The 20,552-nt window shown below is 38.9% G+C and overlaps 1 protein-coding gene across 1 annotated transcript in view; it reads right to left on the reverse strand.

Annotated features, from left to right (window-relative positions):
• Positions 1-7,565, reverse strand: part of reep5 (receptor accessory protein 5) — a 36,010-nt gene extending 28,445 nt beyond the window's left edge. The window contains exons 1-2 of the mRNA XM_039758929.1: positions 7,365-7,565; positions 6,829-6,922 (exon numbers count right to left, since the gene is read on the reverse strand). Coding sequence (XP_039614863.1) covers positions 6,829-6,922; positions 7,365-7,482 — 212 coding nt within the window. The 5' untranslated portion in view covers positions 7,483-7,565. The remainder of the gene's footprint in view (positions 1-6,828; positions 6,923-7,364) is intronic.
• Positions 7,566-20,552: the final 12,987 nt, after the last annotated feature.

Below are 20,552 nucleotides of genomic sequence, written 5' to 3' on the forward strand. Positions count from 1 at the left end.
AGAAAATGAAATGTACAAATGGGCGGCACGGTGGGTAATGCTGCTGCCTCGCAGTTAGGAGACCCCGAGTTCCCTTCCCAGGTCCTCCCTGCATGGAGTTTGCATGTTATCCCCATGTTTGCGTGGGTTTGCTCTGGGTGCTCCAGTTTCCTCCCACAGTCCAAAGACATGCAGGTTAGGTGCACTGGCGATTCTAAATTGTCCCTAGTGTGTGTGTGCCTGCACGCCCTGCGGTGGGCTGGCGCTGTGCCTGGGGTTTGTTTCCTGCCTTGCGCCCTGTGTTGGCTGGGATTGGCTCCAGCAAACCCCCGTGACCCTGTAGTTAGGATATAGCGGGATGGATAATGAATGGATGAAGTGTGCAAATATTAATATAAATGATATTCTAATACATTATTTCCATTTAAGTAACTGTAACATGCTATTTTAAAACACTTGAACATTTCATGTAATTTTAATCTAAATGCCCCCCAGGAAAACTGATTTGTACATTTCAATTCTATACCACTTATTTCCCAGTCAGGGTTAGCAGAATGTTTTTTGTTTTTTTTTTTAAGATGCCATGTACAGTAAATGATCACATATCTAAAGCTGGTAATAGAACTGTATTTATCCCTGGGGGAAATTTGACTTTTTACTAAAGCTCTTTAAATAAATACACACATACAGTACATACATACATAGGTACACACACTGTGCTCTGAATACATACCAGAATGACTAAAAATTAAGAAAATTTTAAAAAGAAAACTTCTGACTTGACAATCCCAGTCCCAGTGAGGCCTTGTACAGTTCTGTAGCATTTGTTGACACACTTCTGCTGAATAGTCCATTGGCTGAAAGTATTCAGTGTTGGTGTGTCAGAGAAAGGATGTGCAGCATTGTTCATAACTGTTAACATTAGATTTTCCTTAGGCTGTTGCTAAATTTTTAATAGCCTCATAACTGCAAAGGTTTGTCCTTTCTCAAATTATTAAAATATACTTTCTGCAGCTACGTTTTTATTTATTGCATCACCATCATGCACCCAGTGTTGCATTTATGTTCCAATTAATTAATTATAGTTCCCATACAGACTTCCTTCATGTATAAGCACTTTCTTTTTATTTTCCATATTCAATTTCTTTTCTGGAATTTCCCACATCTCCTTTGCTGTTTACCATACCACAAAACATGTTCATTTCATTTCTCCAGGCCACATCATTCTCTAAGCCTTATGAGGCTTTTTCCTAGTCTTTACTTTTAAGTGGTTAAAGACACTTGCAGTGCTTCATGAACATTTAGCTATGTTAGGTCTTTGTGGTTTTTTTTTTTTTAAAGTGTATTCTGATGCGCTTTCCAGATCAAATGTTACAAAAGCATTTTCTTGCTCTCACCAGTGCTATCTCTATATCACGATCATGCTGAACACAGGCTCAAATGTGACAACTTTTAATAATATGGGTTCTAATTTCTTTTCTGCAATTTACCACATCTCTTTTGCTGTTTACCATACCACAGAACATGTTGAGTTAATTTCTCCAAGACATGTCATTTTCTGAGCCTTATGAGGTTTTTTCCTAGTCTTCACTTTTATGTGATTAAGGACACTGGCAGTGTTCTCCATGAACATTCAGCCATGTTAGGTTTTTGTGTTTTGTTATTTTTTTTTTAAGTGTATTTTGATGCGGTTTTCAGATCAGATGTTGCAAAAACATTTTCTTGCTCTCACCAGTGATAATCTCTGGAGCACTATCAAGCCGAACACAGGCTCACAGGTGACAACTTAACCAAGAGAGATCACCCAACCATGGAGTGCAAAAGCATCCAGCCATGCTAGTTAAGAAAATATTCACATGTACTCCCAGATGGCCTTAAAGTGAAGAAGGACAAACAAGCTGTAATTCATTTTATTACACTACTAGCACAAAGACTTATCTTGCACAACTGGAAGAATCCTAGAAAAGTTCTTTTAAGTCGGTGGGTAACTGATGTTATATACTATTTGAAATTGGAAAAAATCTAATTCTCACTTAGTGGATCTGTTCAAAACTTTTTTTTTTAGAAATCTGGCTTGATCTAATCAATAACATTTTTGACTAAGCTTTTATAATGGGGAATAGGATTCTCCTCCCTCTTTTCTACTCTTAAAACATTTTACTTTGGCTATTGGCCTTCCTTTCTTTCTCTTGGGTGGGGATTGATCTAAATTTATTTTTGTTAAGTTTTACTTATTTGTATTGATATATAATAAAGTCTATATAAATAATAAAGAGATAATATTCACATTACTTAAAAATATAAATAGAAAGGACATAATCCATCTAAAAACAACCTATTATGACGAAACCCACAGCAGTAGGACTCGTTAATTATGCTGATAACATTGAATAATTTTATCACATTTATGCATGGTAGAATGGACAAATGGAGTTGGGTAGGATTTTGTTCATGGAATCCGTAAAGGTTTACTTTCTCCATCAACTAGGGTTTTTTTTGTTTTCGCCATTTAACCATAGTACAGTTATCAAATCGGACTCTGAATTTTACAATTTTAGCCTCCAGAGATTTATAACCTAGCAAGTTTTTCATTTTACCTGCTTTTACTATTGGCCAGAGCAAAATAATGCTTTCTGGTATGATATTTAAAGCAAACCTGTAAGCACCAGCTAACACAATATCACATATTTTTTCATTAATATTGTTTTGTAATATTTTGGCTGGTAGTTAATTTATCATCTTTCAGTTTATTTTGTGCATGTTTCAGAACATTGATGCAGTCACTTGTCTTGTTTCCTATTTTCAACCCCACCTATTTTTAAACTAAAGTTTGCCCTATTGTAATCTGTTTTTACTAATATGTTAAGCCTCCTTTTTAGTAACAAAAGAGCCTGGTGATTGCTGACGTGCATTTATAGATGATAAAGGTGAAAATGACCTCACTACAATTTTATTGCACTATTCCACATTAAATAAAATTTTTGTGCCTTATTTGAGAAAAGGATAAAACACAATGTTCACAACCAGGTTCCGCAGTAAGGTCTTTGTGCAAGCCAGCTATAGGAAACTGTTTTACATGCCATATGAAGTAATGGATACATTTGATCTGGTCCACAGTATATAACATTATTTTCTACTAGTATCCCAACAGGACAAATGATTTACTGCTTGTGTTTGTGTAATTATTTTGGATTCAACTTGCAGGTTAAGTGAAAGACCGAAACCATGCCATAATATGCAGACTTCTATTTCTTCTTTTTCACTAAAATAACATGATCTCATTCCACACAAGTGTCAGGTTCTATGTGCCCCATTTTGCAAGACCATAAATGAGGTTTTTAAAAATTGAAGGAAATAACTACACAGAAACAATTGGTGTTCAGTTCATTTCAAGAATTTGCTTTCTTTGGTGCATGGAACATACATAAACCTTTCTGTCTTTCAGACCTTACACCTCCATCTTCATACACTGTCTCTTCCAAGACAACAACACATTTCCAGGAAAAAGCAATCAATAATCAAGTCACATTCAAATTGACTGAATTATTAGGGACAATAATTACTCATTACTATAATACATATAATTTATATTCGTATTGAACCAAACTAATTATCTTTACCTCTTACAGTTACATTAGGAGGCTAAGAGCATGTATACATCTGCATCACATTATCTGTATTGTTTAAAGCACAAATGTATTTTTATGTTGCACAGAGCAAGCAGCAGTTCCTCCACTCCCGACCTAATGCAGACAATCCACCTTTTTACTAACATAGAGCTGGGTTTTTATACAGAATAACATTACATCTTACTACTTGCTATGCTCACAGGTAAACAAATCTACCAGTTCCAAGAAAATGTTATTAATTTGGTTGAATAAAAGTATAGCTGAAAGCACAGGATAACCTTAAGTAACAAGCACAAAAGGAAAAATTCAAAATATAGGCCCACCTAAAGATTTTTACTTTTAAACTGTCTGAGGAGAAAAGGAAGAGATGCTCTACTTTTTTTTTTTTACTTCAGAGCACAGTCTGCAAAGAGCTTCTTTAGCTAATCAATTTTTAATGCTGGCAAGAAAACACTGATGAATAATAAACACAAATACATTTTCCTTTTTAAAATCTACTCCCCTATAATGGCTAACTACATCGGAATCACGTGTTTTCCAGTGCTTTAGTCACCATTTCACTTAACTGATGCACTACTTCCGCTCTACTCAATACAAATCTCTATATACGCACACATTGTATGGAGTCACTATTAACCATAAAAAGATTTCGTCACTTCCTGGATAAACCACACATGCAGCATTATCACATATTTTCCACACTAAAGCTCCTACAAGACTAGTAAAGTAGTGCAATAAAAATGCTTTGCATGTGGATGAACTTAACAATTTACAAATATACAAGTGGCACTATGACCCTCATCTTAGAAAATGCCACAAAATGAAGACATTAGATTATTGTAAATATCTGTACAACAGTGTGCCATGCAGTTAGAAAATTAGCTTTTCATGATATTGCAGGAACTTGCTCGCTACAACTGTCAGTAAGCCTCTATTATATTGTACTGCCACATTTATAATAACCCTTAAAGGTTTGCACATATAGTACTGATGTCAAATCTGTTGTGCTGGCTATTAATTCATACCCTTTGTCAGAAACCACTGGATGGCACAATACAAAAAACACATTTAGATTTTGTCACCACTGTAACAAACACTTTTTCCCAGTAATGTCATAATAGGTAACTTAGGGCTAATAGCAGTCACCACATCCATATGTAATGCATTTCCAGACCGGAGACTAATAAACAGTTGGCCATCCTAGGTAAAATTTAATTAATGAAAATGACAAACTGCTTTGTGCATAACATAATATCGGACTGACTACTTTAGGTGTGGGTTTTGCAGTCACGGTCTTTGAAATTGACTTGCTGCAACTTGTCTTTCAAGCAGGTACTGAACCAGATAAGGATTAAAGACTTAAACCAATGGATAAAAAGTAAGTATTCACCCTTCTATCAGTGTTATTGATACAGGATTAAAAGGGCAAATACAATCCTTATGATATGCTCCTTAGTCCATACCCACAAAATAAATTTCTCTACCTTGAGATGATTCAATTTAACCAGCAAGCTAACATTACATTGCTGCCAGACATCGCTTTTGACAGCATGCCAGCATTAGCCTACATTTCGTATGCTCTAGCTCTTATTGGCAAAGGGAGGCTCTCTTTCTGTCAACTGTCACACAGCCATCAAGGAAATGGCTTGCTTTATGTGCACAAATCCACCTTGTTAATATAAAAAGTTTCCAGTGAATGCCAAGTTAACAAAAGCAAACTGTGGGTGGAGTAAACCACTTAATCAAAGAACAAAAATGGGGATCATCATTTGAAGAGCTGCTTTTAAGCAATTCAAGTAACAATATAGAGCAGTTTTTTTTTTTTTAAATCTTTACCCTCTCCACTGCATGATCTCTTATTTTTAAGTGTTAATCTTCAAGAGAAGGGGAGAGATTCAAGGGTTGCAGAATCAGCTTTGGCTATTAAAAACCACACTCCTCTAATATTAGATTTAAAATGATTAACACAGGCCAGCTGTTTGATGAGAAAAAGAATGCTTTAATCATACATTCATTTTTATAGGCCTCATTAAGCATCCTTTATAAAAATATTTTGATTAAACTGGCACAAGTTAAGGACAGTTACTGTAAATTCTAATACATACTGTTTGAAAATTGGAGAATACTCAAGAATTTTCAAGTAGCCTACTATATGGAGTAAAGTACAGAAGAACAGCATATCACATATCAGAAAATTCCATATAATGTAGATGGAACCTGTTGAATTCCAGGGTAGCACAGTAGCATGAGATTAGTGCTGCACCTCATAGCTCAATGAAACTGGGTTTGTATCACAGGCTGCCCATTGTCTGGTCTGAGTGTACTTTTTGTATTGTATTTAATTATGTGAGGGTTTTGCTCCTGTTCTTTGACCAGCTTCTCGAAATTGTCCCAATGTGGAGGAGTGTGAGTGTACCCTGCAATGTACTGACACTCTGTGCAGGATTGGTCCCTGCATTTAATCTGAAGCGGTACATATTGTCATGGGATAACGATGACTGAGAATTAGAAAGGGTCCTGAAAATAAACAAATGCTTTATTTATCCCTTGTGTTCTGAAAATAAGCAAATGCTTCATTTATCCTTAAAATGGCATATTTGCATACTGCCTCATAGTTTAAAGGTTTGGAAGGCCATTTAGCCTTTAGAGTTGTAGATATATGCAATACATTTCCTAGGTACTGCGATCAGTTTTTATCATATAAAACATTTGTCCCGACCTGAAAAAGCAATATGCAGCTAAACATCTATACTGGTATCTATATCAGGAGAAACAGGAGAGAAAATGGCTGGTCAGAAATCTTAAAGAGTTCATTTTTAGGAGAAGCAAAGATCTGAACCTACAGCCTGTTATTGTGAGTGATTCGATGTATCAGGTTTAAAATCTCAACTCTAGGCCCATGGTCTATTGTTTTATTATGGGGAGGCATTAAAAAATTTGCATATTGATAATCCAGCTGGAATATAAAACAAATTGTGCACAAAACACATTCACCATTAACAAGTTAAAGACAAACCTTGCTTTCTTGATCTCCGGAAGCGTTGTTTGTTAGCTTAATTCAACCACACTCAATAATGTTACAGTACTTATGGCTGCACTAAAATAACTTTTTTTCCTGAGTTAGGACTGCATGCTGACACGTCATGCTCACAAAACCGCAATATGTTTTTAGCCAATGCAACAAAAGTCTCATAAAGGTGTAATTAATTCAGCAACTTACGAAATGTAGGATGGATAAACGAATCCAATAAGGTTGCAAAGAAGAGACGCACCATATCCAATGACGAGATACACAGAGATGATGGCAATGACAGCTGCAAGACAGGAAAAAGTAAAAATACTAATTGTGACAACAACGTGGCGACCGAGTTTCAAACTCTGTAGATCTTAAAAAACACTTTAATAAATCTCCATTCAGCCACACTGTTGCCTTTGAATGAAAGAGAGACCTGGGCGGGTGCTCTCGTAATTATTTATTTATCCCTTATGTCATGACTAGGCGTAACACAGGAGGGCCAGGATAAGAGTAAAATCAGCGTGTTGTCTTATCTTGCATTTTGCATACCTAGAAAAAAAATCAAAATAGCACTTGCTGTCGAGAGTAAAACTGTATTTTTTAGCTAAATTGACACATGACTGACTTCTCAGCAGCATGGCTCGAATTCGATCACCACACACGGCTATTAATATCGTGCTGACACGCACCTCTCCGATTGCCCGATACAGAGCTGGGCCTCAGCTGCGACTGTAGCTTACCTAAAGCAATGTACAACCGGCTCACTCCCGTTTTGCTCTCGATCTTCTGCAACACATCAGTGACAACATTCTTCTCGTGCAAAAATTTCTCAAACCTCTCTTTCAGGGCTGCTGCCATTTTGCCTCCTCCTGTCGTTTTCTTCGCACTGCTTACACGGTCCTCCTCCGCAGTGGTAAAGCTTAGCGCAGCGCACAGCAGGCTATGCAGCCGTCCTGAACCGCCCTGAGCGCCACCTCACAAATGAAGCCACGCCCAGCTTGCGCATATCGGTTGCGGCGACGTCAGTTTGAGTCATCTTCTAACGAAGGAAATGGCTTTTGGTGGGTTCGTACGTTTTAGGGGTTACATTTAGAAAATGGTTCGATTCGGTTTGGTAAATATTTTAGGGGCAGCAATAAAGAAACTATTTTTTATGTTCGATTTTGAAATTTGCATAAAGGGAGTGTTCTTTTAATATAAAACCAATCCCCAGCCTCTTCTCTATTAGCGTATAGTAACGCCTCTGCTCACGATCAACAGAAATAGCCACTGGAATACACCTTCTCCAAATGCCAGGCAACAAAAATAGATCTATCTATAAATCTATCTATCTATCTGTTTATTTATTTACATTTTCGAATGTTTTTGGGTGGGTGTGTTGAACTGTTTTCACTTCCGCAGTTTGGACGGACTTCAGTATTTCACTGCCTTGCATCATTGGCTGGTTAATAGCAGCTCCCGAATGGCGTAGATTGCAGTTGTTAACGCCGGAGAATTTAACCAATACACGTACATCGATTTTATAGTAATAACTTAGTTGGAAGGGAAAAAACAAATAAACCAGAGGCGATTTTGTATTTGTCATTGGGAGAAAAAAATGGAATAAAAAAAAAAAAACTAGAGAAATAGTATGGTGAAAGATGAAAAGAGAAACTCCGTCACGGGTTGAAATGATGTGCTAAAGACGGAAGGAAGAGTGGTGAAAGACAGGTTCTAGAACTTAAGAACTGCTCATATACGCACGCACAGACGATGGTGTATTTCCCGTTGTGAAAGGGATAGTGATGAAATGAAAAAGACAAACCCACAATCGTGTTTAAAGGGGCTGGGATTGACTGTGCATATTCATACAAATCGGAAAGTTTCAAATTAAATCGTTTAGTGCTAATATTTTCATCCTGCTTTGATGAATGAGAAGGCAGAAGGTGTAACAGCATGGTTGTAGACAGGGCCTTAAAAACAAAACTAGAGTGTACATGCATACGTGATCCATATAGACCGACATACAGTACACGAATGTGAAATGAGTTTTCTTGTCTTGCCGTTTTGCAGACTCTTTTATTAAACCTCCAGTAAACTTTACCTGTTCAGTATAGTAGATATTTCTAAATGACCTCCAAACCATAAATGATTTGCCAATAACATTCTTCTCAAGTATGTAGACTTTAGTGAATCTTTTTATCAGTGTTTAAATGATGCTTTTGTTTTAAAAAGGACTGGTGATAAAATGCAAACACCTGACAAGCAAGCTGACACATTTTTGCAGCCATGATCTGCTGTCCACATGGCATTTCAAAAGATGGTTTTGTTGACCGGTATATCTCAATCTCAGCTTGATTATATACACTGAGTGTAAAGAAGGCCAGCAGCTCGTCATGACATCAGACCTCATGAGCAGCCTGTATTTTGCTTTCAGTGTGTAACCCATACATGGACCTGGGTACAACCTGAATTATCAAAAAAAATAAAATAAAAAGAGTGTTTAGACCTGGAATAGACTAGCCATGGTTTACACCAGCAGTTCCCAAACTTATTAGCTGTGGAAAGCACAGTGCATGTGTAACATTTCAGAAATGGTTTTAGAGCCACTTGAACACCGCTTGAGCAAAGTCATCATCTTCATATGCTTAATTATCACTAGAAGTGAAATCTATTGTATAATGCAGTCACTGGTCATTTCTGAAGAACTTCCAATAACACAACAAATTACTATCTTTTTTTATGCCAGTTACATTCTGACAGCCCACGTTCATGTTGTGTTGCCTCAAACACCCGTGTCTACAGCTTTTGGGGAAGGCAGTGGACAAGTGATATCATTGATATATTATGAGGATAAAGAGGAAACAATCAACGAATGTACAGGCAGGAATATTTCAGTGAAATGCAAAGAACAAATATTTATTTATACACATTAATAAATTTTGGGTCCCCCACAGCCCGTGGTGCCAGGTTAGCCTTTGGAAAATTCTGGTCATGCAAATACTGTTATTATTCCAACCAAAAGAAGTGCTGCAGCACCTTCGGCTTCCCTTTCCTGCATCCTTGGTTGTAGACCAGTGTATATATTCCAGTCTTTATGTCTGCTTGCAACCTGAACAGGCAATTTGTGAATGAAACTGACTTCTAATGCGTCTGCTTTACATTTTCCCTAATAGCATAATTTAGTTGAGGGTTATGGTGGTTCAGAGGCAATCTTGGCAGCACTATGCATTATGTAGGAAAAGGCCCTGGACAGAGCAGCAGACTACTGCAGGACCCCTTTTACACACAATGCTCATGCTGGGCCCAGTTTGAAATGACCAGTTGTGTGTTTTTGGGGATGTTGGAGGGATTTTCTTGTATTAAATGATTCAGTAATTAACCAGTAGTCATATTTGAAAAATATATTTTGTGTAGGCATTCATGCTAGAGAATGTTTGTTAAAAAGACCTTCATCTTTAAAGCAATTTTGAAATTCCTGATCTGATTTATTAATCCACTTCTCATAGAATAGGGTTACAGGTATAGAGGATTATTTTGGACAAGATTAAATAAATCGATAGCAAATAAATAAATGTATGGTGAAAGATGAATATATTGCAACACCCCTTGGTCTGGACCTGCGAGAAATATGCACCTCAGGTGGCTGAGACCTATCCAAAGTGATGAGACTACCTTAAGAAGCCAGCATAAAAGTAGTTCAGCTAACAGTTTGAGAGGGGAAGGGTGAGGAGAAAGACACAGCACTTAGGGAGTACTCTGTGTGCATCTTCCCAAATGTGTGTCTACCAGCATGTGGACCCTGCCTTTGGGTTAACTCGTGAAGCCAGGGGATAGTATATTATACAGGTTACTTCTGGTCCCGGCTGGTGAGTATAAGCGGGCAAGGAGCAAAGCAGCTTTAGCACATGCTGCTCCTGAAGACCTGAGTTACTTTTTAAGGACACACACCCATGTTTGGTGTAAAATTGTTAATTCCATTCCTCCGTCTCTCACACCCTCCCTAGATCTTTACAATATATATAAATAAAAACACAATAATTTGTGATTATAAATTAATGTGTCATAAAATGTGTTTTTGTTGCTTATTTCTTCGTCAAGTAAAGTTGGGGAGCATGCACTGGTACAGTGCGTTGCCGCACCCACTAGACGGCAAAACAACTTTGGTTACTGGTAGGCAACCCCCCAGGCAGACATTTTTCCAGTGCTACCCTCCGGAAATGACCCTCCATCTGCCGCAGCCAGGTGTTACGTGGGTGACCCCTTGGCCTGGTCCAGCCAATTGGATCCCCAACAATGAGGATCCCATGAGCTGGATCACCCTCGGGGAAACGCGCCACATGACTGTAGTGCCGTAACTGACGCTCCCTCACAATGCAGGTAATGTTCCTCATTTGGGACTCCATGAGCAACCGCTCATTTGACACGAAGTCAAACCAACAGTACCCAAAGATTTTCCGGAGAGACACAGTGCCAAATGAGTCCAGTCTTTGCCTCAGGTCGCTGGATAGTGTCCATGTCTCACAACCATATAGCAAGACAGGAAGCACCAGGACTTTAAAGACTTGGACCTTTGTCGTTTTGCATAGATATTAGGAGTGCCACACACCCCTATCCAGCGACCTCATGACCCCCCATGCTTTCCCAATCCATCTACTGACTTCACAGGAAGAGTCATCAGAGACATGAATGTCACTGCCAAGGTAAGTAAACCTCTCAACAAGGTCAACACTCTCTCCACAAACAGACACACTGCTGATGGCTGTACCCAAGAGGTCATTAAAGGCCTGGATCTTGTTTTTTATTCAGGACACCTGCAAGCCCAGACACTCAGACTCCTCACTCAGTCTCTCGAGTGCCCCGATCAGAGCCTCCATTGACTCCGCGAAGATCACAGCATCATCAGCAAAGTCAAGATCCGTGAATCTTTCTTCACCAACAGATGCCCCACAGCCGCTGGACTCCACGACCTTGCCCAACACCCAGTCCATACAAGCATTGAACAGAGTAGGAGCAAGAACACACCTATGATGAACCCCAGAATCGACTGGGAAAAACGCAGAGGTCCTGCATCCACTCTGCACAGCACTGACAGTACCAGTGTACAGGCGGCCATGATATCCAAAAACCTCAAGGGGATTCCGCGAACCCACAGGATGTCCCACAGGGCAGCTCGATTAACTGAGTTGAATGTATTGGGAAAATCGACAAAGGCTGCAAAGAAACTCTGCCGATATTCGCGTTTGCAATCCATGAGAACCCTCAGTACCAGGATGCGGTCCATGGTAGACTTCTTAGGCATAAAACCAGACTGATCCGGTCGCTGGTAGGTGAGCAAGTGATCATGGATCCTATTGAGGACGACCCTAGCAAGGACCTTACCTGAAAACTGGAACATTTTACATCAGCAAAGCAAGGAGCCAGTCATACATAGGACACAGTGGCACAATTGCCCACACTGTCTTTTAATCAACCCAGTAGAGTTTCGTAGGACTTCAAGAAGGAATCTGCTGTATACAACAGTGGGTGAGAATGTGTTACTGACAATTCCAGTGTTGCACTGCATGAAAGCAGTTGCAGTCCCAATCTCAGGTCCCCATTGCATAATTTTCAACTATGTGTTTATTGGCTGTTGTGCTAAAGCTGAAACAGTCCAAGATATCATAATCTGGATAAACAAGTATAAAAATGGATGGATGGATGCTCTTGTTTAGCTTGACTGTTATTCTCCACAAATCCTCTTGAGAGACTAAAATATTGTTATAGCCTGTCCTGTTCTGAAGAGTGAACAGGAAAGTATACAGGGCAGTGATTTATACCTTGTGATGCCTCACAAAATGTTTGTTCTATTCTGCCTACAATGTTTAGATGAATCTTCTAGAAGGGGGTATGCAAGAGCAGTGCCTAGAAAGCAGGGATGGATCTTGACTTGAGGCAGAAATGAAATCTGAGTGTACTTCCAGACCAACCCCACTATCGGTCCTTCATAAGACACATGACCAGAGTATCACCTTGTGAAGAGTATATTAGAACTTCATTCCAAAGTCTAAATGACATCTGTCCTTTTGGACCTTTATTAACAAAGATTAAAAAATCATATTACTCCCTTTTTTCTCTGAAGGTATTGTAAACATTTTGTTTCAGAGATTACCCCATCTTCTCAAGCCTGATTGATGTCCTTCATCTTGATAGTTTGATTTTCAAGGAGAAAGCCACAGTCAAGTAACCCAGGTACTATAATTCTGAGTAGAATCTTGAGAATCCCAAAGAAGACACACCAGTCTAGACTCTGGGAAAGAAACATAAGCTGTTTAGATCATTAATTGCACTTCATTATTTGTGTTAGTTTAAAGTAGAAAATAAAAATAAGAATCTACAAAACATCACTGGAGGTTTCCCTATTCAACCCAGTATTTCCAAGAGAGTTTTTAAAAAATAGAAAATGCAGAAAGATATGGAAATCCAAACTGTTCCAATTTCCATGCAGAAAGAATGATACATGCCTTTTTTAACACAAAGAATTGCATTTGAAGCAATAGCTTTCAACACTTGCCCAAAGCATAAGTTACATTCAGAGCTTAATCCGTCATATTGCTAAACTAAAACTGCAGGGCTTGGCAAAAGAGCCCACCACAACCTGTTCTTGTACTTGCATAACAACTGACACATTATACTTAACTAGTTAAGACATGCATCCATTGTCCAAATACTAACTAAACATTATTCTCTTACTCTTTTAATTGTTTCCTGTTCTTGGCGACCCAGTTGGGCAATACCAGATTAGGTTTTTCTCTTAATGTGTCTTTCAGTTCTTGGAGTTGAATTTCAGTATTCTTTGATAGTATGCTGTATCCATCTTTTTTCATTTGTTATGTCTGCAAAATATAATTTCATGTTTTAACTATCCATCTTTTCTCATCTTTTTTTTTCTCAAACCTCCCCATTCCAATAGAAGATCCAGTCGAGCCTGCCCCAGCAAAATTAGCAGTGGGAATCGACCCTGAATGATGCATCAGTTCATCCCCAAGCACAGTCATTTTAGTCCACTTTTATGTTACATGTGCATCATACAAATACCAATTGAATCTATGATGCTGTCTCAACTCGGGATAATCTTGTTGCAATTTTTGCTTCTCTATAAGGTGACAGTGTTAACCACTAGTTTGTCTTGCCAAGCTTCTTTTCACATGATGCAAGTGAAAATATTTAGTATTGCTTTGATTATCACAGTATTTAGTGACATTTGATCACTTGACTGATTTGTCTAATATGAAGTCCATATTAAACACTGTGGGGAACAGCCCGGACACAGACAGGCAGACGCCGATGGTTCAAGCACCAACACACATTTATTGACCATTTCTATTTACAAGTGCACACGCACAACCCAGTGATTCCCGCACCAATCACCCTTAGACTGGGCCTCCCTCAATAATGCCTTTTCTCCTGACCACCTCCACTCCTCTCCTCCAGGCTTCGTCCTCTTCCACCCGACTCCAGCTAACAATGAGATGTGTTGTCTGCCTTCTACCATTTGCACGTCCCTTTTATGTTCATCCGGACGTGCTCCAGGTGTCTGCCAATGAACTTCCGCCGGCACTTCCTGATGTGGTGGAAGTGCTGGTTGAGCACCCGGAAGCACTCTAGGTGTCCCTGGTATTCCTTCACCCAGCACCTCCGGGTGTGGCGGAAGTGCTGATGTCTAGAGCTTCTCGGGCATCCGGGTGCCCCCCAGTGGTGACCACGGGCCCCTATAGGGTTGAGCTTCCATGCTCTGTTTCCGTGGTCCCCATACCAACCAGGGTGGCTGCCCCCTCGTGGTCCGGAGGAGGCGTAATCCCTCTTTCGGGCGTCCTGGCTGGGTACCACCCCCAGCCGCTCGCCAAAACACATAGTCTTTTACACTGAGAATCAATGCCTTAACTTTTTTTTTAATGTATTTGGACCTTGGTTATCAATGCAGTAGTTCTGGTTTGATTACCTTATCCTCTTTTCAATGCCTTTTTTGTACCCCAGTTAAGTTTTTCATTTTACAAAGATACATATAAACTCCCTAAATGAGATGTGCTGTCTTCATTCCAGTTTCCTCCCACAATCCAAAGACATGCAGGTTAGGTGGATTGGCGATTCTAAATTGGCCCTAGTGGGTGTGTTTGTGTGTGTCCTGCGGTGGGTTGGCACCCTGCCCAGGATTGGTTCCTGCCTTGTGCCCTGTGTTGGCTGGGATTGGCTCCAGCAGACCCCCGTGACCCTGTATTCGGATTCAGCGGGATAGACAATGGATGGATGGATGTCTGCATTCCACCATTTGCTTTCCAGCATACTTTAGGCTCTAGATGACTATGAGTGTTTTTAAAACCTCAATCAATCAGTTCATCTTTATTTGACAAACAGCCTTTCACACTGAACCCTATTTCAAAGAAATCTACTACAAATATGCTTCAGAGGTTTTCCACACTGTTCTGTGTTACCATGCATTATCCTTATTATAATGTCCTGCCCAGATCATTGTCCTCTTTAGAGACTATTTATTATCTGTTTTACAGGGTTTCAACCTTATTTGTTTGTACATGTACAGTATGTTTATGATGCATGGCTTGATTATTTGTCATTACATTATAGCTAGAGGCTTGTGAAAGCATTCCTAGCCTGTATTCAGTGAAGAGCACTACACAAAAAAATAAGTGAATTGAATATATAGCATTTGTACATTATGGCCTTATCCATTCAGGAGCAGGGCTGTTCATGGACACAGGGAAAGCTGTCATTATTGACAGTGTGAGAGCAGTTATTTAAGGACGTCTAGAGGACATGGAGATGGCTTGGTTGAGGAATTCAATCAGGATATTACTCTTCCTTCAGCAGCTATCCTCTCTGAGACAGCATTGCTGGGACACAAACTCTGTAACTCTGTTAATCACAGCTGTCAGTTCCACTGCTGAACTAAAGGAGAATAGGTGGCCATGATTTCCAGTGTTCTATATTATATGTCCAGCAGGGAGCATTTGCTTCATGAATGGACTGGGTTCAATGTTGGGAATCCCACTGTAGAAATGTCATTCTGCTTACAATGCCACCCCCTAAGACACAATGGCAACAAAATAACCTCAACAACAACACAAATCATGGCGCAAATGATAACTTTATGGAGAATATGGAGAACAGTTAGCCCAGAATCGCAGGGTTATGCAGATCAGCAGCTGGTTGTGCTCCAGTTAGTCCGTAGTCCAGCAGTGATAGGATTTTAAACTGCCAGAGTGTGGTTTTCACTACTAAAAGATGTTCTTTTGGTACAATTAACCAATCACTGTCTATCTAGCACTTTACCTCCTCTTTTCCAGAAGACTCTGCAAAGCAAAAATGTTCTTGGCCTTTCTTCCAGCAGAGTCCAAAAAGTAGCTTCCTATGGCTTTTGTGATGGACAGCCATCGTTTCAGTCTGGCCGGAACGTCCCTCAACAAAAGAAGACAGCCTTTTTAGGGCACTACTAGATGGCAGCTCCCCTGGATGGAAATTGTCCCTCGGATTCCCGCAGGGCAGCATGGGACATGGAGTCCGTCTCTTCAGCCCTGTTGGGTGCCGTGGGTGCCGCCAGGGGGAGCTCACCAAGAACCCGGGGACTTTTACGATTACGCCACCCCGGAAGCACTTCGGGGTCACGAGGATGGAAGCCCACAGTATTTCCGGGACACTTGATGAAAGAAGATGTGGTGTTGACCCGGAGAAGACATACTTCCAGGTCATGGACTTTAAAAGGACTGTGGGAAACCCCAGCAGATTGAGCCAGAGTTGGGTGGTAGAGGACGGAGCTGCTGGGAGTGGAGGATTGTGTGTGTTATTGATTATTGTTTATTATTGAGAATTGTGGAGAGTGTGGTGCTTTGTGCACTTTATTCAAAAATTATTAAAGAATATTCTTCTAGTGCTTTTACAAGTGTGCCTTGGACGTCTGTCTGGCGGGTTCAACGTGGCAACAGCGACCCCTAGCGTCTACACTTTATACTGTATAAAACAAAAATGAATACAAAGTCAAGCAAAATTATTATTAATTTGTATCAGCATTCAACATAATGTCATACTTCAAAGGAATAAAAATAAAGCATAAACTATTACATTAGTGCACTATCCATAACTGTGTCTAGCAGGGAGCGTTTAGGTTTAATATCAGGAATGCACTGTGGAAAGAGAGTGCTACTGTGGCTGCAGGTTTTTGTTCCAACCATGAGTTCCTTTTAACATCTAATTGACCTCATTTAATTTGCAGGTCTTTTTTATTTCTGTTATTCTGCATTAGGAAAGGCACAGCACTGTGATTTTTACATTTAAAAGACATTTAGAAATATTTGTATGCTTACCATTGCTTTCAATGCCTAACTCTTTTTTGTTATTTTCCTATTAATTTGCCTTTTTCTGTATAGATTACTCTCTTAATTGTATCCTAATAATGATGTTAACAACGAGCAGAGCAGACACCCAGGCAAGTGACAAAGAATGCTGAAAAGGCTGCTGCTTACTTCAGCATCTGACACACTAATATACTTATTAATAAATAATGGATTAAATAACCAGAACACTTGTAAAAGCAAAATGAACATCATGTAAAACACCAAATTATCTCTATGTAACATACAAAAAATATTGGAAAGTCCTAATAAAAATTTACTCAACTTAGTAATTTCTACCCCAACATACAGAAAGTGGGAAGTAATAACTTGCTTAATTAGGCAACAGAAGTTGGTTGAAACAAAAACCTGCAGTCACATGGGGTCCCGAGGAGTAAATTTGTGAATTACTGGCATAGAGCACTTCCTCAATGCCACAGCAGTGGTGAAAAATAATAATTATAATAATTTGCCTGTCAGGTGCTACTGGGAAATCTCTGTTGGAACTCGGCAGAATGACTGCAACTGCAGCAGTTCAGATTCTCTATCTCTGTTATTTGAGGTGCTCTCAGTATTCAGCCATTATCTTCTCTATGTGCTGTTGGAGTGTGCAGAAGTTTAAAGAATGAAAGTTTATGCTTAAAACGCTCCAGGGTTGAGTAGGTCAGCAGTTTTGGTGCTCCGCCATTTTTGGGATGCAGTGGTTGCAAGGTTTTCAAATGCTATTGTTTTGGTACAATAAACCCATTAGTCTTTTACTATGAGCTAGACAAACAAAGACATTGAAAACAAAAAACTATCTCTGAGTGTCACTCACCAGAGCTAAAGAAATACTTTTCTTATAGGCTGAAACAGTATAACAGTGAAAATACAAAGCAAGACTGTATCATATATAAAAAGAAAAAAACATTAATGTAACATAAGAATGAAAGAATAATATTTCACAAGCAGGTTATGCATATGAATGGAAAGCTTACTACATGCACATAACCACAGAATCTGGCCTGATTACTGTGCTGCTCTCATAATGCCAAAGAAAACATACCAGAAGACACATGAAATGATAAAATACCTGCTTTTTCCTCCTTATGCATATTAAGAGTGCTAAAAACATTTCATTTTCTCCATAATATTTGGAAAGCAACGTTTACATCCACTACTAATATCTTTTAAGATAACTATATCAGAAACACTTAACCTCAGGTTTATCAGGAAAGTCAAAAGATTGATACCAGTGGTTGCAAAGGCATTGCAAAAAGTTTAACATTTTTTTATTTTTTCAAAGCAGGTATGATACAATTTAGAAGTAATCAATAGTTTCAATTGCTAGTCAAATCAGTTTTTATCTTTTAGCAAAAGACTAAGTACAAACAAATAGGTAACAAATAACAGTTGGCCAACCAACTAAAACACCAAGATCTCTAGTTAGATGTTGCCATTCTTACCCACTTGGGTCACCCTAAAAGTAATGTGCATTCAGTATACTGTGATCCCTTAGGGTCTCAGCCTGATATCCATAGAAATGCAATTAGGTATAATAATAATAATAATAATAATAATTTTTATTTATTTATTTCCCATGCTCAAGCACCAAGACTATAATAATCTTACTTTGTGGTCAACTTGAAATTGTAGGACAAATCGCAGTGTACAAAAGTGTCTCCTCCAAGTGGCCAAAACCATTTTCATCTTTTATCCCTCATCATTTCTTGTATCAGCCTGCATAACCCTGCCACACAGTGCTGTGCATATGTCAAAGTATAACACATTTAAAATAACAATCATACCCTAACAATTATTAGGGACAGTATTGCAGCACAATGGCTCTCACTGCATTCTTGATGGGACCAATGTCCTGGGCTAAAACCCCTAATCTGGCTGTTGTCTATGTGAAGTTTGCATGCTCCTCCCATGTCTGAAATACTATAGTTTTTTTATTTCTCCTAGTACACTGGTTAGATTAACTGGTGGTTTGAAATCAGCCCCAGTGTGTGCTGGTTCCTGCCCTTTGCCCAGTGATGATGGGATAGGCTTCAAGGGAAAACTTATACAGATATGATTAAATGTGCCAAAACCATGTAGACAACAACCAAGCACAGGATTTAGAACTAGGACACTTCTATCAGGCAGTACTGATAACCATTATGTCATCATGCAAACTAAAAAGTTAATGTTAGCAATGTAGTGTATTATTGTAAATGCTTTGCTATCTAGTAATATTTAAACTAATTTCATATTGAGAGTGTTAATATTTTTAGTACGAATATATCAGTATTCCAACCACTCTATTATAAGGATTTGTTAAACATCACAATATATGATGCACAATGAAAATGCACATATTTTGTTACATTTATTCCAATAAGTATAGCACACTTACCATTGATCAGTCTCACAGAGTTGTATCCCTTAATTCATTTACAGATGCTGCTTAACTTTGGGCAGCTGAAGCCAACTCCAGAAGAACTGGCCAAAACTTTAGATGGGGTGCCAGTCCAAAACTCAGCTACTTATTCAAGCACCTACCCTGATCTATACTGTTCTAGTTCTGGCGGATGCAGGAGTACCCAGAGGAAAGCCACTCATTCTCAATGAGCGGCTCAAACGTCTCGCAGACAATATGTGGACTGGACAGGACTTGAATGCAGTCTTCTGGAGCCATTAGGAAACAGCTGTATCCGTCAAAAATATGTGCCACAGAGTACCGTATATTTTTATAAATGTATAACATGTAAAGTAAATAACCAAAAACACATGCATCATATACAGGAGATATGCTGTACAAGTATCATTATAAAAATATGGCATCTTTGCATATGTATTTTTTGTAATCATTCAACTTCTTACAGCCTATAAAATGCAGTATGCTGCATCTCAAACTGCGTCTCATATTATTACAGGACATGGCTGTTTAAAGGCTTTGTCCAAGTCTTTTGGGGGAAGGCTGTTGGAGAATGTCTGTTGTTTTATTTGTGTGAATTACACAGTTAAACACATTGCATGGTAACAAATGCCACTGTCACACAGCTCTAAATGATACTGATTTACATTCTTATCTGCATGACGTTTGTGTGTTATCTTCTTATTCACCTAAAATGTTCTCCAGGTTTTTCTTACTCTCATTCCAGTGATGAGCAAGCTAGGATTTTTTAGGCTATGCATGAGTAAGGTTGCCCTGGAATGGGGAGCATGGGGCCTGCTTTAAGCCTAAGGCTACCATTATTGGTTCTGCCTCCTCATATCCTTGTATTGAATGAAAGAGATTTTGGGCATGATTTACTATATGGATTTGTATAAGCTTCATTAAACCAAATTTAATCCAAATAAAAGTAAATAAACATATTTAAATTTTTTTGTATGGTACCCACTATTTACATACACCGTTTCATTGCTTTATAAAAGCTGTTTTGGTCGTTTATAATAACGATTCCTCGACAATGGCTCAAACGTATTGTTACATTCTTTCTTTTTACTTTCAACGCGTTAACCAAAACGACCCCTTGAAAGTTGCCAATTCAGCATGAAAATGTGATGGTTTATAAAGACTGCCATATAATTCGCCTTTGT

Source organism: Polypterus senegalus, chromosome 7, assembly GCF_016835505.1.
Source record: "Polypterus senegalus isolate Bchr_013 chromosome 7, ASM1683550v1, whole genome shotgun sequence".
NCBI classification, from domain to species: domain Eukaryota; kingdom Metazoa; phylum Chordata; class Cladistia; order Polypteriformes; family Polypteridae; genus Polypterus; species Polypterus senegalus.